The following is a 27,462-nucleotide window of genomic DNA, read 5'->3' on the forward strand; positions in this document are numbered from 1 at the left end:
GAACAAAAGACTGACCTCCGCTAAACAAGGGAAAATTCTGCCAGCAGACAAGTCTTTGGACTTGAACTACAGTATTGGTTTCTTCCCTGACTCTCCAACCAGTCAGCCCTCCCTGCACATTATGGACTTGCCTGCATTCATAATCACATGAGCCAATTCATCAAAATATATTTCTCTCCATAGATAGATAGATAGATAGATAGATAGAGATATAGAGATCCATATATCCATCCTATTGGTTCTGTGTCTCCCCATTCACCATCCAGGGCTTTGAGGTGGAAGATTCCATCTTAGCAGGGCTGGGAGTTCGTTGGAGATTCTAACTAAAGACCCATAGGCAGAGAGGAAGAAGGGGATGCTTTGGAAGTCTAATCCTGACTGGGCATATGATGTGGGGGAGGAGTCGCCTCCTACACTAGTATCCCAGAAGCAATCTAAGGAATCATGTGGGTCCCTGAGAGGCTATCAATAGTCAATGCAATGTGACTAATTTAATTTAAGAATATGCTGAGGTTTTATTTTCAGGCTCCATTGTGTCTTCTTTTGTGCATTGCTCTGTGCAGTTATTTCATCCAAGACCACAGGGGACTGAAAGATTACCCAGTCCACATTAAAACCATTCTTATCATATTGGTGTTGACAGGATGCTGGGGTTCACAGCACCTACCCTGCTTTCCACCCTTGATTCCAGCCTTTACTGAGCCCAGAAAGCATTAAAGCTTTCCTTCTCTCCTAGAGCCCATATGCCCCAGTTTATGCAACAAATGGGCTCCTGCCAATGTATGTGATGTATGCCTCTGTGAATTGCTTTATATGTTGAAGACACATTAGAGGAGTTGATTATTTCAAAGAAAATTTACAAGTATTTCATTTCTTAATGTCACAAGCCATTCTGATTCAAGATCATAGCCTCTCTCTAATGGATCAGCTTATGAAGTTCCATTTTTTGCTGAAGAGGTTTAATTAAAGATAAAACTATACTTAGTAACATTCAGTTGTCTGAAAGAGTTATTGTAGAAATGCCTAATGTATTACCAGAAAGTAGCTTCATGTCTCAGATAAATGCCAAGTTGTCCAAATCAAACTGATTGACAACTCGATTTGGAATAAACACAGTTATTAGCCATATTGTTCTTACATTTTTTTGAAAGAAAACATTCACATGGTGAAGGGAATCAGAATCTGTTTTTATATACCTAGAGTTATAAACATTTGTATCAAAATATTTACAATTATAGTATATGAAATATCGATCTATTAAAGAAGAAGCCAAATACAGTACTAGAACAACCCACCAACGTAATGCAAATTACATGAAACATAAATGTCACAGAAACAAAGTAAAAGACAAGGGAATACATAGTTCACTCCAGCATTGTTTGACTTTTTAACACAAAGCTAGTATCTCTTTTGGATATATCTGATATGTAAGCCCGTTTCTGCACATAAGACAACCTTCTATAATCACGTGATCATTAAATCATAATTTTAAAGTTCACCATCTGACAAGTTTTGCTTGCCAACCGCTTAACCCGAGCCCAAACAATTTGGTGGTCTTCCCTCAACATTCCCTTAACCAGAACGAACATAAAGAAAGATACTTAGTAATAGTCCTTTTACATAAATACCAGCAACCGTGGCAGAAGGAAAAGTATATAAGAAACGGGAGGAGAAGGGAGCTAGGAGAAACAAAGTAGGCAAGATGTCTCAGGTTCTCCCTAGGGTAGATCTTCTCAGACTGAGAAGGGAAATGTCTTCCCCCCCAAAATAAAACCCTCCAGGCAGAATCTGAGATGGCTTAAGATAGCTGCACCAGGCCAGAGCCTTCTTGACCAGGAAAACCACACTACATTCTTCTAAGTCCTGTATAGAAACACTCTTGCGGAAACAGACAAGCTCAATTACCATCCGACTGGGCACCACAAGAGTTAGGGGGTAATTTTTTTTTCTTAAAGAAAATATCTTCCCATCACCTGTGTTTTAATTTCTCTCATGGAAATTGTCTTATTTTCCCGGAAGTACACTCTGTTCTTATCGTGACTGAAATCTAGAATGTTTAATACTTGACAATTATATAGCACCTTTCACCCAACGATCTGTTGTTCGGTTTTGGTTTGCATGTGTTTTAAGAAGCTTCCGGAATTGCCCTGCCTCACCTGTGTTGTGCGCTGGGCAGGACCTCTGGAAGATGACCGCTCCAGCTCATGCCAAAGCGACAGCTGTCTCTGAGCCCAGGAGCCCTGATCCCCAACATGGATAATTGGATAAAACTTCCTCAAAAGTGTAGAATTTAGAGGGAGAGTAACAGATTGTGTTGCCAGGAGCTATGTCTCACGTTAGGTACTTAAAACAAACACTGATTGCACGGAGAGGGGATCCTAAAAACATAACCCTAATATAGCCTTGTTGCGAGAGCGCCCCTTGTCCCTGTAACTTGCGTGGTGCTTCCACCACTGAATTGGTCGTTACTGGCTTTACAGAAACTTCAGGGAGCTGCCTTGGCTTTAAGCAAGAGGCCTAGCAAAGTCCACAGCAAGAGGTCTCCACGAGGGACAGCAGTCTGGGCCCTGATCGTGCCCCAGGCCTTCCACTGGGAAAAGCTGTCTTTCTCGGTTTGGCTAACCCACCAACTTGGCCTTAATCAAGACCTCCCTTCCTTCCATTTTGTCACAAATACCGCTGACTTCCACAGAGCTGACTGTCTGTTGTGTGGAGGGATGACGGCTCGCTGGCCCCGGGCCTCCTGCAGCCCCTTCACACTGCGCTGTGATGTTCTGCTTTGGGTCAGAAGGGCAGGGTGGCTCCCAGGTTTAGTATCCTCCGCTCAAAAACATCTGCTCTTGCCGGACCTTGTACCACTAGGTTAACGCGGGCCAGGAGGTCTGAGGACTGCAGGGCAAGACCCGGAACTCACCGTCGGAAGTGGAGCCCGAGACGTGGCCGCTGTGGGGCCCCAGGCAGTGTGTGTAACAGAACAGCCAGGGAGGCCCTCTGGCCCGCATCATGGGAGCATCCGTCCTAGCCCCCGGCTTTCTCCCAGGTCGGGGGCTGGACAGCACAGGCCCCGCTCAGCAACGTTTGGGTTTCCGCCCCTCCCCTCTTTCTTCCCCTCCCCCACCCGCTTCCCTCTCTTGGTTTTTCCTGCTTAGCGACTTCCACTTCCCTCCCAGATTCAACGGCTCCCTCCTCCCCACCCCCCAGATCCCCATTCATGGCTGAGCCTTATTTCTTTCTCAGGACCAGATAGAGAAAGCCAATGATGAGGCTGAAGCAGAAGCAGATCCAGGACAGGATGAAGGAATAGCCATGGTGACTCTCCTGCACTCCGGTTTTAGAACCGTTGGCATAGTGATTCGTGTAGATGGAGGCGCCCACCAGGATGCACAGCCCTGCAGGAGGGGGAGAAAATGGTTAGCTGTTGGTTTGGTTTTTTAACATTAAGACCAAGGAAAAGATTTTATAATTTTAGAAAGAGCCTATTTCCCTCACAGGCAAGGGGAAAATGAAATCTGGCTGCTCAGCCCCCAACAGTGTGCCCTGAACCAAGCTCGATGGTTGTGTTGCTAAATCAGAGGTACTTGGGTTCTCACATTGGCACTGGTTTTTGTGTCTATAAAGTAAAACCCAGAATCTCAGGTCCACCACCTGGCTTTCCCGACTGAGCCCCAGCGCTCAAGGGCAGACTGCCCCGGGGGTGCAGAACACAGCCTTTCAACAAACTGCGTTCATCGCATGCATCGTGGTAGTGGTTTCATCTAAGGACCCCCACGTTCCCACCCCTTCACGTGTTTGGTATACAAGCTACCGATGGGCAGGGATAGTCGCCCTGGAGCCCCAGCTTTAAACAATGAAGCAGATAAGGGCTGTTATTCCAAGCAACTATCAGGGGTTCTCCAAAAAGAGTACAAAGAACCACAGGAGAAAACTGTGTAAGGCAATTTCGCAGCAGCATGTGCTCAGCTCTTGAAGCTGAACATCCACGCTCAGATCTACGTGGAAGCTTTTTTCAGTGTAAACTGATACTCACAGCACACCAGCATGGTGGCCCCCGAGAGGAAGAAGCGGTTGCCTTTCTCCATGGTGAAGAGCTGGAACACGAAGACCACGAGGGAGATGACGGAGAAGATGATGGACAGGATCATGAAGGCCTGCACTGTCTTGAGGGCGTCTGTAGACACAGGGCGGGAGGGAGGGAGGGTGTTAGGCTAACCAGTCCCCAAGGGGCTGTCTCTCCCTGAGCGCGAACTGCCAGCCCCGAGTACAATATCTTTGTGTATACCTTCACCGCCATATGACAGGTCTCCCTGGCAGCTATTATCGGTAGTACAGTTTTTCCAAAGACCTACTGATACTGTTCCGTTATTTGAAACCATCCAGACCTGAAATCAGAAAGAAACAAAAAGTTGTTTAAAAACAGATCCTCTGCTCTACAAGAAAAAGAAACGACAGATCAGCCTGTGTCAGGACCAATTCTTTTTTTTTAGGGGACAAATTAAATTAATTTGTAGACATAAAATAATCATATTCAAGAATTATTTCAAAACCAAAATCTTCTCCCCAATGTTTATTAAAGCAACATTTAAAAACGTAGTATCTTGCTTAAAAATTAACATAACCTGAATAATTATTCTTGGTACATTTTCACGTACTTTAGTCATGGCTTTGTCAAAATTATCTCTAATACTGTTGCTGGTAGTGTTTTAAATATATATTTTTACCATGGGTTTATTAATTTAAAATTTTTTTTTCAAATACTCTTCAAAAGGACTGAATCTTAAATATGATACCATATGGCTCAGCGGCCCTTCTCTTGGTGGAAATAAGGTCCCACTAAAACTGAAGTCACAAAAGTCCCAAGAGAAAAGTGAGAAAAGAGTGGGTGGAATGGAAAACAAACACCCAGCCTTGTCCACACAGAGTGTCCGTTAAAACACCAGTTATTGGAAAAGCAAGACCCAGGGTGTCAGCTCGCCTGCCTGCTCTTGATTCAGTAAACAGCTGTGTGCCAAGCCCCATATTAGAGGCTGATAATTCAGACATTCAGCCCTTGGTATCCACTAATACAGTTTGAAGTCATTTATCAGAACTGTTACCCTGAGAGACTTGGGGGTTGGCATACAGAATGGCTAAATGAGTCTGGAAGGGGCCACATGGGGGGAAGGTTCTGTCTCATCCTGGTAATGCTTACATTAGCCCTGCTTATAATCACACCCACCCATGTTGGCAAAACTCTTCCACCTGAACTTTAAAACCCGTTTATCCTTCAACTGCAACAGGGACCTAAACAGATTCTGGAGCCATCTTGGTCTGTCTAGTGATGGGCAGCCTTGGTTTTTAGGTCCAAGGAGCTGCCCTGTTTTTTTCCTGAGAGCAGCACAATAAAAGGAAGTTGAACACTGCAAACTACCACTAGAGGTCAGAGTAGCCCAAGGTTCAAAGAGAAGAGACTTGGCACCTTCCTATTTTTTGCTGGCTTTTGTTTGAGTTAATTCAGGGCAACCAGGCTAATCTTGCAAGATTCCACTTTCACATGCTGCTCTCTGCTCAGAACTTGAATCTGCTGGTCAGGCCACCAAAGTCTCTCATCCCCATCTATCCTTTTAATCAAGGTTCCCAGAAGGAAAGGAAGTTCTGCTCCGGCCACACGAATGTCCTCATTATGCCCTGAACATAGTTTGTCCCTGTCACCTGGGCTCCTTGGCTGGCACGCCTGGCTGGGTTGCAGCCCCCTCATCCATTCCCCCCGCATCTTTAGCAGAGAGAAGCCACGCCCGTCTACCCACCCTCCAAGCTCCCCCTCTGCTGAGGAGCCTCACTCCGTTCCCCAGCCTGGCGGGATCACTCCTGTAAACATTTGCTACTTGGTTGTTTGAAGTGCAAGTGTGTGTTTGTTTTTTCCCACGACCAAGCTGTAAGTTCACGAAGGGCAAGGACTGTGGCTTCAACCTCCTTTGTAGCACTTTACATACATATTCAAGTAACTTCTGAATGAACAGATGTGCTAAAGAACACGACTCACGTTGGCAATGGTGGAAACAAATAACATGATGACGGTGGCAATGTGGACCACAAAGATACCAGCCAGTAACACCAACATCTTGGCTTTTTGAGAGCTTGGGAGTGATGAAAGCTCTGAAAAGAAAGCCGAACACAAAAGGGAAAGGAGAGGTTAGTGTCAGACCCAACACGATAATTCCGCTTTCCCACACAGGTGGATGATCTGCTGAAACCAGGAGGAGTTGCCATAAAAAAACCATCATAAACTCCTGAAAACACTTAGGTAGCCCAGTTCCCCGGGTGCCTATTTGTCTATTTACATACATCTAAATGGAAATAATTCTGCCTCTGAGGTATTTATATGCTCATCCCTCTAATGCAGCCTGTTTCAAAACAAGAAAAGTTTATGATAACTGTTATTATTTTAGTTTGTTTGTGTTTTAGGGGCCAAAAGTAGGACTTTGACTTTTAAAAGGCCCTTGAGAGCTATAATTTTCAGGTCTCTGTGCAACAAGGTCACATAAATTTCCATTTTCCACTAGGGAAGTGTCCACGCTGCTGTCAAACTGCTCACCCAGCTATTTCAACAGAAGTGGATGCCTTCCGCAGAATTCCAGCTATTACTCAACACCCATGGACTGAACAGGCTACTAATTTGATCCCGGATGAGATATAAAATGTGAGAGCCACAACATCTATTATAATAATGCTGTTCGGTACTCAATAATGATAACAGCCTAATTCCAATTTAATGGTCTGGTCACCTACTACTGGGGCATTTCACACCTGTATCACTGCACCTGAGCCTGTGGGCTGTGTCGTGTTTGGGACTTTGCTGTTGGTCTGGGGGTAGAGGGTTCTATATCCTACGACTCAGTATGACAGTTCCGGGGGCTTTTTAGAAGGAGGCGGCTTGAGAGACCACCAAACGTGCCTTCTGCTTGTGTGAGACATCGCCCCCAATTCCAGTCCCTCAAGCCTCATTCCCACGGCGGGTGGAAGGATGGGGAACTGATATAGATTAAGAATGTGCATGGACAAACAGAAGCGTTCGGCCATAATCTCAGCAGAGCAGAAGGGAGCCCACTGATCGTAAAGCCTAGAAAATAAAGAGTGAAGGCTGCTGGAGGGGGAGGCGCTTTTGATGTCAGATGCAAGAGGGCTTTGTGATGCCCAAGGCAGGTCAGGTGCAATTGCGGGCTTGCGGGAACTTCAGAAGGAAAGGGCTCCCGCGCTAGGCAGGGCGGATGTGTGGCTGTCCCCGCCCAGGGAGGAGCTGGCTGTGCTCCTCCAGCAACTGTCCCACTTCCCTCTCTCCCTCCACCTAATTTAATTGAAGCTTTGAGTGCACCTGAGTCATTTTCACACTGGACCAGGTTATGTATCGGAGAGCACCGGTACAATCATTCCAACCCTTCCAGAGCTTTTTCTCTCATCTCCCTTTCCTCAGCAGGCACTCAGAATCTAGAATGATCTAGAGTGTGCCTCACTCCTGACAGGCCAGGAAGGAGAGGCAGACCCTGGTCTCCACTGTCCACCCCAGCCCATTCCAACCACCACTACCCTCCTTCCCCATCTGAGCACTTCCCTGCAACCTAGGCTCTTTTTGTAGAAATGTGTCCAATTCAACTGTGGACGACAAAAATGATGAAGTTTATCCTGCCGCTTCAGGGGAGAGCTTGGAGCTCTCACACCTGCCGTGAATAATCTCCCCGCGCATTCAAATTCGTTTTCGCTTCTCTCAGGTAGCTGCACACCTCCAACAATTTTCTGCTTGACTTTCATGCACAGTTAGAAGTTTCTGAATTAGACCAAGGTTGAGTTCAAATCATATAAAGTTGTTCAACCGTTTGGTCTCAGGGTCCTCCGATACGAAGTGGGGGCTGAAATGCTAATTGTGCAGGGAAGTGGGGGGGTCACATTGGATCATGTAGGTGGAGCTTCTAGCGCAGCCCCTGGCACGTGGCAGATACTGCCGAGGTTGCTTTGGTTGTGTTACCAGTACTACGATTATTACCCAACAAAACTGAGTCGCTGTTGCCAACCCAGCCCAGGTGGCGGTCACCAGGCTGCGCCACGCCAAGTACAAGCGGTAGGATGTCTGCTATTCAGTTCACAAGGCTGTGTGTATCAAAACATTTTGGTGCCCTTAGGAATTGTCACTACGCCTAATCCTTGTCCCGTGAGTGGGGGGACCACGGGGAACACACCCTCGGGGGTGAGGAGGAGAAAGCTCACCCTTTTCAGCCCTGTCGTGACCATCCTCTCCACATCTCCAAGATCCATCACTAGGTCCTGACCTCACCCCTCCACGGGGATGGGAACAGGCATGATTTAATTCCCTGAATGCAGGGAATCAATTTATTATATAATGAGTCTTATGTTTAATCCTCCTTGGGCCCTATAAATGACTTTTTTATTCCTTTGCTTCTAATTGACAAACATCCTCTCCCATTCAGGGGTTGAGGGGCCAAGGATGGAATATAAGACACCAAGAGAGGCCTCTTAAATGGCATGGAGGAAAATGTTATGTTTCCTCCCTTACCTGCTGGTAGGGACTCAGCTGCATTTTCTGTCTCCTTGGATTGCTCTGTAACCCTCCAAAGTCCAGCCTAATGCCTCTCGCCCCGGCTCACGCTCTCTCCTTTATGACTTGAACATTATCCCCTTCCATATGCCCTGAACCTCCACCTTGGCGCATGCACCGTGCCCCGAGGGCACGGAGTTCCTGGCCACTGGATCACACTTCTGATCTAAACCACAGCCCCTCTGGTCATCATCCCCCCGGGGAGCACAGGCCGGGGGCGCGGGTTGGGGAATCAAGCGAGGAAGCGACTCCTTTTCAGGGCAGTTAGATTTTTGTAATCATATGCCACATCTTTTCACCAAAGAAAGGAGCAAAACATCTTGGATGAACAAGTTCTTCTGCGTACGGCACACACCGTTCTCTCTGCTTTGGCCTGCTGTGTTGAGCCAGAAGTCGGAGCTGTTTGGCTGCAGCTGTAGTGTAACACATAGAGGAACTGCTCCATCTTTTCATTGCCCCCAGTTTGTCAAGTTTTAATTAGTATCATCCATTATCAGCTTAGAGAGGCTTCCTTTCATTTCAGGGGCCCTCCCCAACACATCTGGAAACAGAATCAACTGTCTTCTTAACTACCTGGCCTAGATCGTCCCAAGGTACCCGGTCCCTCTACTAGAGGACCCCCCCCCACCTCCCGAGCAGAGAAACCCTGATCCAGAGGGAGGTGGGAGGGGGAGAGGCAATCCTTGAGCTCTGTAGGGACCATCCTGAGTGGTACCTAAGAGGTGAGTGGGGACCTATCAAACAGTTTGGGTATAAAGAAGATCCTGTGCTCCTGAGACTTCCATCCGCCCGTTACAAGCAGTGCGGGCTTCAGAGAGCCTCATTCCCTGCCCTGCTGTGTGCCTCACTCCACAGAAAAGCACTGAAAAGAGACCACTTCTGAGCATTTATGTCTTTGGAAGTATCGGCTGCTACAACTTTCCTTCCTGGCAGCATATTTCACTAACACAATAACTGGGTTCTCTCCAAAAGGCTATGGATGGTTCTCTCCAGTGGAAAGCATGCCCCTAGTCCTAGCCAGGCAACTCAAACCGGGGAGTAAAGATCAACAGAACGGCGCTGCAGCTCTGAAGGGCTGGGCGCAGCACCCGCCTCTCAGAGCACCAGCGCACAAGGCAGTCCTCAAGTTTGTCACGTGGTGGTTGGGGACTTCCATAACCACGTTATCTGTGGTGCTTGGAGTTGGCCCCAGGCCACCAGAGCCAGTGAATTCACGGCGTTCTCAAAGGATAGGATGTCCACTGACTGTCCTGCGGTGGGTGCCAAGGACATGTTTCTCCACTTGTCACTCTAAGCAAAGCAGGATTGTTCCCTTTACCCTCAGCTACCCAACAGGTTTGGGACAGGGGTGGTCAGGGCTCCATGGGGCTGGGTGGAAAACTGAGAAACGTATAGGAGGCATGACTGCTGACTCTGGAGAGAAATAATGGTTAAGAGAAACGGAGGTTAGAGACGTAGAGCCACACACGGGCTCTCTGCTACCCTTCTCCTGTTCTCCCTTCTGCCCTAACGACAGTCCTGCCACTTCCCTTCCCACCACCGCCAGCTTCGTTTCTGACCACATTTCTCCTTTTCTTCCCTCATCACCTGGACCACATTAGAGCCGCGGTCTCTCTATGTTCCGGTCCCTGATGCGAGCCTCACAACCACCGACCATTCTAGATCTGGACGAAGTTCTTTGCTCACAGGGTATCTATTATAGGTGGTGAAAATGGCCCTGCCCATTTCAGCTGCTGGTGATTGGAGCTGGAAATGCCTAACTAATGTGGGGGATGGGGAGAACTGTCCTCTCTAGTTGGCTGCATCCACTTGAATCTTTATTAGTTTTGCGCCTCCTTTCACTACCCACTCCCTCCAGAATGAAAGAATCAAAGGAACACAGCCCTGAGACTGCCTTCCATAGCCCCTTTGCCTTTTTCAGGTAGCCTGACACTTTCAGGGCACTCTGACCATGAGAAATCAATCAGGCCTCTGTGGACACCCCCCCTTTTTTTTTTCTGTTGGGTAACTAAGACTACAGAGATTTTGAGAATCATTAACTTCCAAAGGGACAGTAGGGGAGTTGAGATGTTGGTCATTTGGCTCCATGACTGCCAAGCTAGGGGTCAGATAACTTCTTCCTGCCCTGTAGTCTGTGTGTTTACTGAACGGCCACCAGAGTCTGGGGGAAGCAGTGCTGTGGGGTGGTCTAAGGAACAATCATCGGGAGCTAGACAACAAAATAGCGCACCAAAAACCTACTCCTCCAGCAAAGAAGTGATGGAAATCCTGAGCTTGAGTCACTGAAGAACTAGTCTGAGCCTGCGGGTGTCACATAATCAGAAACGGGGAGCTGGGAGCTGTGTGAGTAATGGGGGACTCCCACAGAGCTCAAATGTCCATGATTCACCAGAGTGGGTGGGAGTCCCCCAGACAAAGGCAAAGTGGAGGCATCCTCTACCAGATGGCGCAGGAGAGCTTTCTGAGAAGCCAGAAGACAGCACGGTCATTTCCCTGACAGCTTAAGACAGCCCAGGCTTTTCCAGGGAGACAGGAGCAAGGATGACCCGCTGCCAAAGTACCTACCGCCCCTTCCCCTCACAGCAGTTTTATTGCCAAAAACATGACAGTCAGGTCCTGCATTCTTCCTCAGTATTATCTCCTGTGCGTTCCTTTCTTTCCACTCCCATTGTCATTGTCCAGCTCAGGACCATCAGCCTCTCCCATGATCCTCTCTCTCAACTCCTCGCTCTTTTAGCACAACCTCTGCGCCACTGGGTTATCTGACCTTGTCCCTCCTCCGCTCAGAATCCTCCAGAAACCCCACCATCAATCAGGAAAGAGGATCCAAACATCTCATGCTGGACTGGGAATCCTAGAAATTGTTTCCCCAAAAAAGGTCTGTTTTTGCATCCATCCTCCAGTAACTACCTATCAATTTCTTTTCAAAGAAGCTCAAATTCTGCCTCCTCTAGGAAGCCTTCCCAGATACATAGGACAGAAGTAGTCATTTTCCTCCTGTCATTAAAACCACGAGTGGTAGCCCGCCTAGTAACAGTTATTAATGAAAATGTTTGGCTTCCCCACCCCTAAGATTCTAAGTTCCTGAAAAGAGAATCTTGTCTATGACAGGCACCAAATATCTGTTTAGTGAGCAAATAAATGAATCAAGGAAGACAATATTTTCTTCTCCACAGAAAAATAATCAATGTCAAAGTGACTGAAGTCTTCATAATAAACAGCAGAATTCCAGACAGAAAATGATTCCCCTTCTTTATATATGTGAACTTTAGTCCTGGATTATTTTTAGAAATTATTTATGTGTTACCATAACTATGTATTAAGCATCTTACTGTAACACACTGTGAATATTCCCTAGTATCTCTGACATTTAAATATGCAAGGATATATACTTGTTTGTTGCCTTTTATTCAAGTGGAAACAAGGGAATGCAAAGAAAATATCTTAAACTCCTAAACCCTATTTTGTGTACAGATTTAACTTTCCAATCTACCTCTTTAAATTATAGAGTCTCTGGACTGAAATGGGGCTTTAAAATTCCTTCCCAATACATGAAACTCACCTACAACTCTACACCGAGGAACTACCTAAATCATGCTTAAATTCCTCCAGTCACGGGGAGCTCACTACCTACCAAGACCCCCCACTTCCATTAGAAAAGTCCTGACCATGAGTCAGAGCCTGCTCTTGGCAGCAGCTACCCTGATCTTAGTTCTGCCCTTTGTCTAATGCTTCCTCTTTAGCATTTTTCTGAAATGGCCACTCTACAGCAGACCTTCCAGGTTATCAGGGAATTAGCCAGAGGACGTCACCTGAGATCCCCCCGATCTCCAGCAAGTCATAACACAGTCCTGAGATGCCTCGGCCACCTCCAGACGCGACTCTGTCTTTTCACTGATTGATGTTTTCCCCATAGTGAAATCTGCATCTCTTTCTGGATAACCGTGAACTTTGAAGAAAGTTTTCTCATCCCATCCAACCCAGATGCCTCCTCCCAGGCACCAAGAAAGCTGAAAGGCAAAGCCACGCCTGGTCGTCTGCCCGTTGCGTCCTCCACAGCGTCACACCCAAAACTGGGGCTGTGCTTCTGCGGACACTGTGCAGGGCGTTGGCGCCGACGCCTCTCTGTTGTCTCCCCGTCCGCATCACTTTGCTTTTGCTGGTTTGTTTTGATGTGTCTGTTTCCCACTGAGGACCATTTGGGCTGGCAGAATGGATGTCCATTTACCACAAAAGCAGAAAAGGAAACACTCTCTTTGGGGAGCAGCCGTAGAGGATGTATCCGGAGGCGGAAAAGGCTGGGATTAAAGGCAGGCAGAGTGGATGAGACCTTGGATGACCATTGTTATTGTTGTTTTATGTGAAGTGTACTTTTCCATTCTAAATATTGTTTTTACGGAGGGGGTGGGAGGGGAGGGGCCTTCGCGTCTCCGTGGGAAACATGTGGAGAAAAAGAATCCTAAAGGGCCATTTCCTCCTGCTTCTGGATGTCTGATGTTTGGGTGTGGAAGGAAAGCGCGTCATCTTGTGCCTCGCCGTGTACACACCATGCCAGGGCCTGATGTGTTGGAGCACATGGCAGTTTTTTACCACCAGGAGAAACATCAATCAAGCAGCGAAAGTAACAGGGATCCACAGGCTCCCAAGAAAATGACTATTTTTTCATGGTCCTGGGATCAAGGGGACGGCATCTCCCAAACGTGGGCTCTCATAAGTGGGGGCTGTTATTGAAAGAGTGGTGTTTGTTTATCTGGCCCTGGTACAGACCAGCATGATTCTCACGTTGTTAGCGATGAAGAACGGGGTGGGGTCAGGGGGCAGGTAGGAAGACAAGCATGTTGTTTAAGGGCAAAAAGAGAGAAAGAAAGAAAGAAAGAAAGAAAGCACCTATTAGACAATCAGATTGTCATAAAAATTCTGCCTCGGACTAACTGCTGACTTTGGGGAAGGGACATGACCTCTCTGGCCAGTGGGTCCTCGAGAGACACAGGATTGAGCGGTAAAGAGCATGGATTCCGGGTTCAGCTCCTGCCTGCACCACTTTTTTTTTTTTTAATTTCAGTTTTCGCGAGGTCTAGCTGGCGTGTAGAATTATAGGATGCTGGAGGCATACATCGCGGTGACGCCAGCACGTTCTACCTGTGATCTGCAGACCTCATAGCATTAGTGCGAGGACTGAAGGGCCCGGGCCTGACAAGGAGCAAAGGCTGTTTGGTTGTTGGTTATTCTTTCTGTTCTTTTATGAAGAATGAGGGCCTAGGCCCGGCGGGATGGGCTCAAAGCTTCTCTGGCAGAATCTGAGGGCCAAGAACTCTGCTAAAAGCAAACCAGCAGCATGAATCTTGTTTTTGCAAATGTTCCCAAGGAGAATAACCTCTCTCTCTCTCTCATTTCCCCTTGTCTTCTTTTGTGTCCAGGGCGGGGGTGGATCTGGGCAGCATCTGCAAAGGCTCGGGCCAGACCTGGGCGGGGAGTCTGGGCCCAGCCCACGCCCCCAGGCCGCAGCTGGTCCGACCATCAGGCCATGTCCCCTGGGCGAGGACGGAAGCTCCGTTGTCTTCTGCTTCTGACGAAAGAGGAGTGTTCTGGCGGCCAGAATGTCTCGGAGGGAGAGGCTACCAAGATAATAACTAGGGTTTGGGAAGAAGATCAAGGTGTGGCCGAGCCCCATCGGCGCTTGGGCGGGCCCGACAATAGGTGGCGGCAGCAGGCTTCAACCAGCAGGGCTGGGGAGGCGGCGGGGCTGGGAGGGATGCGGGCGCCTTGGGGGCACCCTCAGTGCGCGGGGTGGGCTGTGGGCTTCGTTTCTCTGGGGGCCATTGGTTGTTTCTAGGCTCAGCCGGGCTGAGGCTATTAAGTCCAATTCCTTGACAAAGGAGGGAAGGCAGGTCCCCAGAGTGAAAGCGGAATCAGGGTGAAGCCCACCACTGTCTCTGAAGTCAGTGCACACACAGGGCTGGTTTCATGAAACTACACTTCTCTCCAAGTCCCCAGCTCCAGCCCCAATTATTTGAAAGAAGTCAAAGTGTCAGAGACCTCATTCTGCACTCAGCCCTGATCTGATCCTTCTGAAAAGGGAAGGAATGTCCAGCGGGGAGGGGGAAGATCACCCCCCCACCACCACCCCCATTGACATAAATACTCGATAGAAACTCAGATGTTGCCAAGCAACAAAGATTCTTCACAGTGTCGGGAGCACAGAATACTTGGCCCTAAGGACAGTCCTGAGATGTTGAGGATGGGGGTCCTCAGACCAGAGGAGAGGGAGTCGGGTGTGCAGCATCCTCACACATCTGCCTTGTTCTTTCTCCTCCTTGGCCGTCTCTTTCCACTTGCTCTTTCTCCCTTTTACGCCTTTCCATCCATCCCCCTCTTTCCCGCAACGCACAGGCCTAAGGAAACACACGCAGCCCCCCTTACTCCCCGCCCTCTGCCTCCTTGTACCTTCTCTTTCCTCCTCTAAGGCTATTCCCTGACCAGCCACTCTCAACCACACCCTTAGGGCCACACCCTCCTTGACAAGAGGGTGGGGCTCCTTTCCCAGGACCAGCTCCAGGCCTTGCTGAGCCTGGTTTGGTTCCTGGCGAATCCCTTGCTGTTGTCAGTGTCTTAACGAGGCTTCGAGAGCCTAGCCCTTCTCCTCTGAGCTGGCGCCCTTTAAATTTCATAAATCAAACCTCTTCCACTTCTTCGGGGAGCTGGGTGAATGCTCACTGCTCCCTGACGGTAAAGCCCTTGGGCCACACGCCTAAGGAATCTGGGCGTGTGTGGAGCAGAGGAGGCCACCTGCGTCCTCCGACCTCCCTAAGGAGCCTGTTCCCATGCAGCGTGCTGCTTCATGTCACTTCTCTACCAATTTTTATGGATTAAACTTGCTGTTAGCCTGAGCCAAGGGATTTCTTTCTCAGAACAAGAATGGTAGGATCTTAGAACAAAAGTCTCAGAGCCACAAGGGGCAGAGACCCCCAGCTCAGTGCCCTCCAGCCAGAAGACCTGCGTCCTGCCCACGACACTTAGCAGAGTCGGGACAAGACCACGGTCCCTCTGTCTTCCTATTCACCCGTCTTGCACCTACCCCAGGATGCTTACCACCAGTTTCAACATGTGCCTCATGAGTTCTCAACATTAATTATTCCCATTTGAAGGGAGAATTCATGAAACAGGCTCGGGAAATATGAAAACTGCCACAGGCCACTGGCACAAAGAACAGAGGAGTCCGTTTTAGTCCCCGAGAAATGCCATTTCCACAGCAGGGAGCAGAATGTGGAGCCAAATGCTTTGCTAAAAAGGAAGAGAGAGAAGCAGCAAGCCTCACAAGGGCCTCTACTTGTATCTTTGGGCTTCCGTATTAGTGGGTCTCCAGCTTAAATTGAGAGAAATGACTTGTAACCGGAGTGTTCCAAACAGTGATCTTAAGACGTGTGTGTTTGGGGCTGGGGTCTTAGGAATTCAAGCAAACTCCTAATTGGAAGCGTATCTGGGCTCCCTTAATTACTGAAGAGAAATCCAGGGTCCTCTGGGCACAACTGGGAAGAGTGTCGGCAAAGGCAACTTGATGGTGAGAAAGTTCCAGTTGCTCACTAGTTAACTGTCATGAGCTCCTTTCAGGGGATGGGCATCCAGACTGCCCGCCAGCAATAGGACCGAGGTTACAGCTTGGCAGTCTGTTCCTGTACTTACGATGACAGGAGGGAACACTGTAGAGGCGTGAGCGCCATGGACTATGGACCAAGCTGAGGGACCAGCCCCACAAGGCCAAGTGAGAAGCTGTTTCTGGTATTGGATTGATTTAACCATGACCTTGTGGGAGTAACTGGGTGTGTCGCTCTGAGCAGGTATATCTGAAAGTCCCACGTGTCTCTGAGCTTCTGTCCAGGGCAGCTCCATATACACACGTGTCAGCTAAAGAGGGAGCCGTATGCACGTGTTGAGAAAATGAAAGACATCAGGATCCAGTCACTTGAGTGTGGACACCTAATGTGCAGAGTTTCAAAGCTTCAAAGCTTTCTGAGTCTTAGGTATTAATAACAACAATAATACAGATTCATCAACTTTTATCCGTTAAATATTAAATGAGGGTCAAGTGCTTAAAAGATAAAGAACATTGAGTGGGTCGAGGACAACAAGAATGGAACAGGTATTTTTAGGATCGCGAAACTAGGAACGAAGTGCAGAAGTTACAGAGAAGTCAATTTTGCTGGAGCTAAGAAACTCTCATAATTAGAGCTGTCCTGCAAAGGGGGTGAGCATGGAGGTGCACTCGGAGGTAGCAAGCCGCTTCTCTGGAAACTTTAGGGAAATGTAAAACGCCCATCTGTCCAAGGTGGAATGAAAGTAAGATTTCTGCATATAGTAGGAGAATGAACGAGCTGACCGCCAAGATTCCTCCCAAGCTCAACGCCCACAATCCAGGATGAAATGTAACTAAATTTGCCGTGTGCCCTTCTCTGGGGCCACTTTTTAGGTATATCCCCTATCAGGCTCTGAGGAGTCTTCATCCCTAAGCCCTCTTGGTCTCTGACTGCTTTCTCTCCTCTGGTCGCAGTGGGTCTGGAGTGAGCCAAAACCCCCAGAGGCACCCACAGCCCGCCAGGAGGGTCTGCATCCCCAGCGTGGCCTCTGTAGGGCTCATTCCCTGGGCCCCCTGGAGTCTGGATGCCCCTGGGAACTGGATGGGCCACACCTGGCCTCGGACGGAAGCAGAAAGAGTTGAGGAAGCCGCAGTCTTTTCCGCGGTCTGGGGAAGGGACGTCTTTCCTCTGCTCAGAGACTGCCCTGTACTCCTGGGAGGCAGCCAGCCTCTGTTCTGGGATGCGATCTGCCCTGGGCTGGTCCTTGATGGCCTTCTGCCAACTCCTGGGACAGTGTCGTATCCTCAAACAATGTAAAATCTGGGGGGGTCCTCGGGCCAGGACGCCAGACCGGACATCCTGCAGCCCTCCAGACAGCCCTCCACCCCCTCCCCGTTCTTCCGAGTCTGGGGTGGAATTCGATCCACCTCTGAGGGTGGGAGGCAGCAGGGAAAAACAACCCTCCCATTTCAGGATCCTCAAAGTTTTAGAGCTGAAATCCAGAAAAACTCCCACAGCCAAGGCACTCTCACTACTCCTGGGAGGAAGGGGGGAAAGCAGGAATCAGAGACGCATTTTCAGAAAATTGCCCTCAAACTCCAGGAAGTAACAGGCAGCACACTTTCTCATTTATATAACAACTGTGTAACGTGAAATGCCACGCAAATAATGAGATCCATGACGGTTTATGCCCCCAGAGCGTCAGTACTTTCTGTTTGCCGACGGGTTAAACCTGGCCTTCTCATTTGAACCTACACAGACTCAGAGATTTGTACTAGCTTCACAGAATATCATTACGATCCCCTTAATAATGGCTTCCCTAATCCACATCCATGTAATCCTGGACAAAATAAACATCTCAAGCAAATGCGGGAGCTCCTTGCACTTGTTTAATCATCCCGTTGAGGGCAGTTTTACCAGGAGCCGTGCCTGTGCCAGGTACACAGGCTGATTACATTTAAATCTTCTCTTTCCAAAGAACTGCACTTCTCAAGGAAATGCCTAATTCCGTCAGACAAGCTGAGTCCTGTCATTCTCCTCGCCTTGTTTACGTGTGTGTGTGGTGGGGGGGGGATACACCAGTAACTATGCTGAAATGGGCCACACCTCAACCAAAATGCTAGCCAAAAAAAAAAAAAAAAGGAAATAGAAATCCCTCTTCTTTCTTTCTCCAGATTCCCCTCGTGATTAGCACGAGTGTTTGCATTTGTACAACCATGTTTTGGAAAGAGCAAGAAGACAAATATTCCAAAACAATCACTACCTTCCATGCAGAAAAATCCCACATCCACCTAAAAAAACAGAAATTATTTTAACATTTCTGATATGCCATCTTTTCACTCAGCACTAAAATTCAGGGGTTTCTGGGGTGAAAGCACAGAACGATTCAACTTTTTTTTTTTTTAACAGGAACAGATAAAGTTCCGCTGCCCCACCCTCTCCTCCAAACCCAGTTTCCACATCTGGCCGAGGGGAGAAAGGACTCTGGAATCCACATCAGGCTCCTGACTCCACCAGAGGAACCCTTCCCGCATTTTATTTGAAACCCCGCTCGGTTCCCTCTCCCTCTCTAACGGTTTTCTTTAAAACAAATCCACCCCCTCCTCCTATCCTGTGGAAAGGAAAAAAACATTGAAATTTAAACAAAAGTGAACCAGCAAGGCAAAGGACCACTGTAAAAGCAACCACACAAATAAACTGAAAAGCAGGTATCTCTCCACCATCACCCGCAGAAGACTAGCGGACAGAGAAACAATTCAAGTCCTGAAGCACTTTGAATCAAAACAGAGGAACTGACAAGTCTGCCAAGTGCAGAACGTCATCTCCCAAATGCACCGTGTTTCCTCCATAAGGAATACCTTGTCCCGGTGAGCTCCAAAGTCCCCCTGCTGTCACACCTTCAGGGCAAGTGCCCAGGTCCCGCAAGACATAATGACAGCCCGGCCCTGCTGATCTCCCTGAACTGCACCCCCCCACCTTCAAACTGTATTTTACTGAACCTTAAGGAAAAAGTTGTCTCTGTGTCCACTTGCAGCCAAAAGCTTGAAGGACACAGTTCAAGGAGTCATAGAAAAAATAGCAAAGGGAAAGAGGAAAAGCAAAGCTTTGATGAGGTCAGAAGGAGGAGAGCCGTGGGGAGGAAAGAAAGTTTGCTGGGCGCCCCCGCAGCGCGGGGAGCCGTCCTACCTGAGGGTCCAGCGGGCGGCGGGAGCTGGTGGCAGGTGTCTGCTCTCCTGGAAGTCTGTGCCTGCAGTGAGGGGAGGGCCGGCCTCCCGAGGTTATAAGTTTCCTGCGCTGCTGTGCAGGGTGTGTGATGGGCGGTTTCTTTTCACTGTGTTTTAAAGGAGTTTCTATGAATCAGTCTGGCTTAAAAAAAAAAAAGTGCTGGTAAGCTACGCCCTGCTAAGTTGGCAGTCAGTCAAGGGAGCTGGGAGTGAGCCATCAATTCAGAGAAGCCCGCTGAGGCGCCCTCTGACTCAGACGCACAGACCACAGTGGAAAAAGGAGTGACACGGCTTCGAATGAGTAACAGGAGTCACACAAATAGATCTGTTTACCGAAGCCCATTCCTCCTCACCAGAAAGGAGACTTGGTTGCCATGGATATAAGGCGGGTTATCGGCCCACACTTTCCTCTGGGGGGCAGGACGGGGAGGGAGGCAGCGCCCTGCCCCTGACATCCCAGCTAATCATCACACGACATTCCCATTCGTCCTCCCCCACTGGACGCATCACGGCTGCTCACGGTCTGGAATGTGGGGATCTACCTCTTAGCTGCTGCCCTGCCTGACCCCGGGCACCATCCTGTGGGTGGCTGGAAGAGCCGGCTCTGGAAGAAGAGGAGCCCTCGTAACCCTGCCCCCAGATGATGGAGGGCTGGTTGGATGGCCACTGGTCTTTAATTACGCTCAGTGGATGCCCATTTGGACTCCTCACATTCACGCTTAGGAGGAAGCCCTCTCGTTAAGAACTTTGCTCTCTGATCTCCAGGTAATAATCATCTGGACCTTGCTCCACAATTGAGCTTCCAGGCATAATCATTGCCACCACCTCCCTGCCCCACTCCTCTCTCACTCAGCGCTGGAGCCAGGAGGGGCCGTAGAAGTCATGTCACCCCACGGCCAGGCATCCCCTGAAGGTGAGACCAGCTGCTCTCCACTTAGCTGTGTGACTGAGGGCAGACCCCAGACCCACCTCGGCATGCCTCTGTTTCCTCGTGCATAAGTGGGGGCAGACGCTACCACCCACAGAGTCATGGAGAGAAATTCCCATAGAAAGCTTATAACAGCGCTTGGCATAGAGTCAGCTCTTGATAAATATGAACCAGTGTGTGTTTGATTGAAGAAGGAACTCAGGCCCAGAGAAGTGAAGTGATTGACCCAAGGAGAACAGCAAATTAGCAAGAGCAGCTTGATTTCAAGGCAGCCACACCCAAGCACCTCTCTTCCTGCTGTTCTCTGCTGCATCAAGACAACGTGTTTCGATTCAAATTATTCTTATGTGGTGATTTATTGATCCATCCAACCAAGACATCTGCACGTAGCCACACCCTGGGCGCTGTTCAGAACACCGAGCCACAGATGTCAGTGACAGCCCTGCCCTCTTGGCATTTATATTCCATAACATAATAGAAAAGGGACTGGCAGCTATACAACCAAATGATGATAAAATTAGGTGGTAAAATCAGGATCACATTTGTAAATGTTCCAAATCTTCTGCCATGAACCTACATTACTTCGGTTTTTAGGAAAAAATACTTTTTAATGGATAGGAGGGAACATTATCTGAAGTAGATTATCTGAAGCACCACACACACACACACACACACACACACACACTCTCCCCATCACTCATTTGATAATAAAAATGCCTGTTTGAGAGAAGCCGCTGCCAGCAGTGGGTTAAGAATCCCATGACCTCTGAGCAGCCTAGGCCCTCCTGGGGGGACGGTGTCTGGTAGAGGGACCTGGAAACCCTCTCAGGCTGTCGGGGCAGAAGGCAGGCACGTCCTCCCCGAGCTGCAAGCTGCCACCCCACTCCACCCCCAGGCCTTCTCCCATCCTTTTTTGGATTGCCTTTCACCTCTGAGGCCTCCTGTCAGTCTCGAACTCTCTCTTCTCCCAGCAGCATGAAGTGGGGCTGGGTCCAGGGGCAGAGTCCAAGGATGCTGAGGAGTATGTGGTCTGGTTGCATTTTTTAAAGAGAGTTCTGGGGCCAGGGAACGGCAGAGGGGAAGCAATCTTCCTTCTACCTCCCTCTCAAGGTAAACCAAGGGAAAAAGCAGACACATCTCTTACGGTGCTGGAGCAGGGGAGTCATTTGGTCCTTCTGGATCCTTGGATTCCCACACTGGGTCTGAAAGGGAGAGGCAGTGGATTGAGAAAGGGGTTCTGAAGGCAAGAGTCAGGAAACAATTCTAGTTTTTCTCTCCCATCACCTGGCAGGGTGGTCAGTGAGTGGTCTGCCCTCCTGCAATTCAACCATAAAGTGAAATGTTATAGGCTTCCAGACAGACTTAATCAATCTCACATTCCTTTGTACTTTTGGAGATGTTTAGGGTTTGGAAAGAAAATATTAAATGCTTTGAGCTTGTAGCACACACACAGTGGAGCCATGTAGATCTAAGTTGTGTAAATACAATGGTCTCTTGATATCCACTGCAGGGAGTGGTCCCAGGACCCCAAGGATATCAAAACCCACAGATGCTCAAGTCCCTTATATAAAATGGCATAGTATTGGAACATAACCTACACACATCTTCCCATATATTTCAAATCGTCTTTAGATTATTTATAATACCTTCTGCAATGAAAATGCTAAGTAAATCATTGTAAATACAAGGAAATGCTATGTAAACAGTTGCCAGTGCTCAGTAAACTCAAGTTTTGCTTTTTAGAACCTTCTAGAATTACTTTCTTTTCCTGAATAGTTTCAATCTGTGGTTGGTTGAAGCCATGGATGCAGAAGCCTTGGATACAGAGGACCTACTGCATTTCTTAAAAGATAAAAGCCAGTCCAGGACTTCAACAGGCTTATAATTAACCCGTGAAATGTCACTGAGCTCTCTTTAAAATAAAGTTACCAAGTCCGGGAAGGAAACTGGATCTGTTCTGGCTGAAGCTTCAGCTTACTCTGCCTCTGGATGTGATTAAAATATTACGCCTGTTTCTCTTCATGGCTGTGAGCCAGATGATTTTGAGACTGCGGATGGTGAAGGGTTCCGGGCACTAAAACCACTGGGGCTGGAGAACGCAGCTCTCTGGCATCCACCTGGTCTTTTCAAACAATTGCGGGAGATCTGCCTTTCTGCTCTCTGCTCTCCTATTTCTCCCACTTGGAAAGTGGATGAGACACATTCGTTTTCCTCATGGGTAGAGAACTAGGCAAAGCTTCATCTGACCTCGGTAAAGCCCTGGGAAGGAATGTCCCCTTTTGCCCAGTGCCACAGTGTTCTACTCACCCACAGGGATACGCCTCCCTCCCTCTGAAGCAAGAAGAATCAACATCTGGCGCGATGCCACTTGGGGCAGATTTTCAAGTCTGAACTGGCGTAAACACTTTAAAATGGATGTGTGAAGCCAGGGCTTTTCACAAGGAGATACAAGGAGAAATCTTCTAAGGTAGGTCTGGCCCCTCTGGCCCCAAGAAAAGAAAATGAGTAACAGCCTGAACTTGGTTTTGCTCAGTTAGCCACCAAGAACCTCCAACACGTTCCCCAAAGCTAGCCTATGTGCATAGGGTGTCAATGTTAGTTTTAGCCAATGCTGCTTGAAAGGTAAACAGATTGAAATGGAAGTTATACAGTATCTTCCAAAGTCAAATAAATGGACGCTTGTTCCTCACCACTGCTGTTTGAAATCCGAGGATTTATCAGAAATGTCATATTCCTCCCTCTTTTCCTTCTTTCTGTTACGCTCCTGTCTTTATTTCTCCCACAAGCTGTTTCCTACTTTTATTGTTTACTTTCTTAATTTCCTCTCAGTGAGATGTCATTTTAATATAATTTCATAAAATGAGAAGTTGCTAACCCCCCCCACCGCACCCCCGCCCCCTGCCTGAGTCTCTCCCTTTCTTGTCTCTGGGAGAGCTTGTCCTGAAACTGAAAATTGATGGAACTCCAAGAGCTTCCAAGACGATGGGCCCTTGGCTGAGTATTTCCCAGCTGAGTGGAAAGTCTCACTGGCAAAGCGGAGCGGGGTGTGCAGTAATAGAAGAGAGAGGGCTGTGTGGACAAGGACACCTGAACTTGGCAGGGGAAGTGAGCCCTTGGACAGTTGCCAGAGGGGTGCAACCGCTGTGATCAGTTCTCAGGCAGCTGGATGTGTAAGGGATGGGGGGAAAGCCTCCAAGTCACACCTGATCCTGCTCCACACAGTTACAGCTTCGTACTCCGAGAAGAATCGCAAGCAAATAAGCAGTTGTGACCCAAACAAAACGCGAAAAGATCCTGCCTTTCTCCAACTAATGCCCATGGCGGTTCGTTCTGGAAAGCAGATGTTAAAGGTGTGTTGCCTTCTCCACCTGGCGCCTTGGTTACTGAACACATTATTCCTGCTGCTTCATGGACCGTTTCAGGTACAGGACTGAATATTCATAAGGAATTAAAGAGTGGCTATCCCTCCCTTTGCCTACAAGTTCTCGTACATAGATGCTGACTGCGTAGCAGGTGTTCAGTTAAAGTCAACCAAGTGTCAATCCCCAAGTAAAATAATCTCATGACCCCCTTCAAGAATTCTCCCTTGAACTCGGATGCTGGTCAGAGCACTCAACTCGCTAAACCCCCACAGCTATGAGAAAAGCAGTTAGCACGTATCTTTAAATTTGCCTGAGGAAAATTATCAGGAAAGGGGACACGAAGCTGGACAGCCCAGCCCGGCAGTCCTAGAATGTATTTCCCACTGGGACTGTGTGGTCAGCAGATCCCACAAGACGTAGTGACACTCTAAGAAGAGTGTGCTTTGGGCGGGGGGGGGGAGGAGGCAAGGCATTTAAGTTTATTTATTGAATTTTTTTTAATGGAGGCACGGGGGATTGAACCCAGGACCTCGTGTGTGCTGAGCATGCACTCTACCACTTGAGCTATGATCTCTGAGACCAAGTTACAACACTTTCAGAGACACACAATGTTTATTGATGGTAACAAGCAAACACTAAGTAGGGTGACTCAATAATTCAACCTCATTGGAAATTCTTTGTGGTTAAATTTTAGGATAAAAATTGGTTGAATATTTTTAAGTCTTGCAGGACTAAATACACCTCTTTCAAACTGTTAAGACTCGCACATGCGCGCGCACACACATACACAATATGATTTGCTATTTCAAACACACAACGCCAGGTCCACCCTACCCAGTGTGGGTGTAATGCAGGGAGGTGTCTCAAGGTTCTGGAACCAGGCAGAGCTTGTAGCCACAGGATTCATGGACGTTCTTCCCTACCAGGACTGGGGTGGATGCTGGTGAACACACAAGACTCCTTCTCCAGACCCTATCAACGATCATCCGCCTTTGGTTTGAAATATGCCTTCAGCCAAAGTACAGTGCTAGCCAGGGCAATGCCTTCAGTTTCATCTTTCTGCTTACAAATTCACTTCAGCCATGCTTGCCTGTGATGAAACCCAGCATCTTAATTACAACTAGGGGGCCCTACATCTCCTCTGCCACCCACTGGCAAGTATTTTTAGAAGGGTCACATCCACAGAGGCTCAAGCCAACCACCTCATTCTTCCTAATTTTTACTCTTAAATGGAAATTCATCTTGATGTTCTGAGAACATCTGAATCTACCACTTGTGGCAGCAGCTTCTATTTGACAATCCAAGGTGTCACGCCCGCTGTAACATCCTTCCTTCTAGATGGCATGCTGGGACGCACTCGCCTGGTTTTGAGGAGAAAGCAACTCTAAACCAGTCGTATGTGGGAAAACTCACTCCCAGCATCTGGCAATCGTCTGAAACTACACATGGGATCCATGACAAAAGAGAGGCTGTCCTGTTACTGTTGGCTTTCTGATGACAAAAAAAAATAAAAGTGACATGCTTTCTGAACAAAATTCCAACAGTATGTGAAAATGCAACAAAGAAAGTTAAAAATCATCCAAAACCTCAACTCTCAGACAATTCTTTCATAGCTGTGTATACACATACATATATAAAACTTCACCCAGGGTGACGTAAGTGTTGCACTGACATCTGCTATTGTCACACAACAGAAGGTCAACAGAAGTGTCCCACTGGCTAAGCCCCACAGCTCCCCGTGTCAATAAATGTAGATCCACATTGTTATTTGTATTGGTGACAAAGTGTTCCATCACGTGCACCTATCATAAAGTATATAAACAAATCCCTATTTTAAGGGGTAATGGATACTTACCTTGCTTTGATTTTTTTGTCACTATAAACACCACCATGGTGAAACTCTTTGTACATAACATCTGAGTATGTAATGGCATATTTGCTGTCTTATTAAATATTCTGTCCCCCATTCACTGGACTGGCACGTGGTACTGATTTCATCACTCAGAGGTGTGTGATCTTAGAGCACGTCCCTAAGCACTCTGGGTTCTTGTCCTCACAATTTTGAGGGTCTTTTCTAGCATTAACATGTTATGGTCAATTTTCCAACTCTAAAAGTTCACGCGAAGGCTGTATGAATGGATGTCAACCAGCTCTCTCTGGCCTCTTCCTTCTCTTTTCGTCTCATAAACAGTGACTGACACTTCATATTGTTGTTCTGATCTCTCATCTAAGAGCATGGTGCCAAATGAGATGCCCAGCCCTGAAGACATAGGGCTGGGTGCTTGCCAGGCGTTTGAGATTTAAAAGATTCTTTGGTTCTGGCCAAATCTCCGTGGACGGCTCCATCAGTGTTCTCAGCTAGAGCACACCCATGTCCTCAGATGCCAGGCTCATGGCATCATGTCACCCATTTTATGCCTTATTGCCATGGCTCAGGATGTGATCCTAGTCTGTCCCCTGGGCTAGAACCCACACAGAACTCAGAGGGGCCCCAGGAGGCGCGCCAGTGACCTGTCTCTGACGGGCTCCCAGCTCCTCGTCTCCTGGTCCTCAGCAAACTGGGGGCAGTGAAACAGACCAGTCTGTGCCGTGGAAGCTTTTGCCAAGGAATTTCCAGTCTTAGCTCAGAAGTAGTAAAAGAGATCCGGGCTAGCTTGTGGCAAGGTGACAGCCGCAGATTCCTCAGCCCAGTGCTGGCCGGCTGATGAGCAAGGCGGGGACGGGTTCACTGGGCACTGGCTGCTGGGCTGTCATTGGGCTGCTGAGGAAAAGCCCTGGTGCAACCAAGAGGACTCAAGTTCAGAACAGGGTGGACTCCAGAAGGGAGGCCTGCTGAAAATGGTAACGACCCCGACAACAAAAACTCACATTCACACTGCACCTTGTGGACACATCCTCCTTGCCTTTAACATCTTTCGTTTTTTTTTTTTAATTTGATTTTTTTTTGAAATGGGAGGTAATTAGGTTTATTTATTTACTTAATGGAGGTACTGGGGATTGAACTCAGGACCTCATGCATGCTAAGCACACACTCTACCACTGAGCTATATACCCTTCCTCCTTGACATTTTTCTTTTTTCACATTATTGGAAAGGTAAACTTGAGGCTCAGAGAGGCCTAATTGCTTGACTAAGGCCACAGAACTGTTAAGGAATAGCATTTAAGTTTCTTGGGGGGGGGTGTGTGTTTTAACTCTTTACTTGCTCTTATTCTTCTCTTTCTTCTATGTTGCTTACTTTCTGTGGCTCATGGAAGCTATAAAGGGTCTGCTATAGATCCAGGATGGTCCAAAAAGGTGGAGGACTTCCAGAGATGAGAGATGGTTTTGAGCTCCTCCAGTTGGGTGCTGTCCATATCAGAGCTTCCTAGACACCACAGAGCAGCCACGACTCCAGGAGATCCCTGAGCCCGTGCTCTCTGAATGGGGAACTCCCTCAGTGCGAATGATCCCTGCAGGTTTATCTTGATGATCCCGGCTTATCTTTTATGCCCTGAGATCTGGTGAGAACCAGGGACGTTGGCTTGAGTATCCCGCTCACAAACTCACCAAACTCACATCGGTGGGTGAACCAGCTCAAGCTTGGGTTCCAGGCACTCTTTGAACTCTCTGGAGACTTTCCCCCTGAAAAGACTCGTAGTTGTAGTTGAAGAATTAAAGATTATAAAGACGTTATGACAGAAGTCCTTATGACAGACTTTAAGATACAGTCAACTTATCGTCTCAAAAGAAAGCATAAACTGTTTTCAGAGCATGTGGAGGAGCTGTCTTCTGTGGGATTTAAAATGAAGTTAT

At 48.0% G+C, this 27,462-nt stretch overlaps 1 protein-coding gene across 1 annotated transcript; it reads right to left on the reverse strand.

Annotated features, from left to right (window-relative positions):
• Positions 1 to 1,166: 1,166 nt before the first annotated feature.
• On the reverse strand, positions 1,167 to 19,500 carry EMP1 (epithelial membrane protein 1). The gene is made up of 5 exons (XM_006199881.4): positions 19,342 to 19,500; positions 6,020 to 6,132; positions 4,280 to 4,379; positions 4,028 to 4,168; positions 1,167 to 3,389 (listed from the first exon to the last, which is right to left on the reverse strand). The coding sequence occupies exons 2-5, from the start codon at positions 6,095 to 6,097 to the stop codon at positions 3,223 to 3,225; spliced, it is 486 nt and encodes a 161-aa protein (XP_006199943.1). The 5' UTR covers positions 6,098 to 6,132; positions 19,342 to 19,500; the 3' UTR covers positions 1,167 to 3,222.
• Positions 19,501 to 27,462: the final 7,962 nt, after the last annotated feature.

This window comes from Vicugna pacos, chromosome 34, assembly GCF_048564905.1.
Source record: "Vicugna pacos chromosome 34, VicPac4, whole genome shotgun sequence".
Taxonomy (NCBI): domain Eukaryota; kingdom Metazoa; phylum Chordata; class Mammalia; order Artiodactyla; family Camelidae; genus Vicugna; species Vicugna pacos.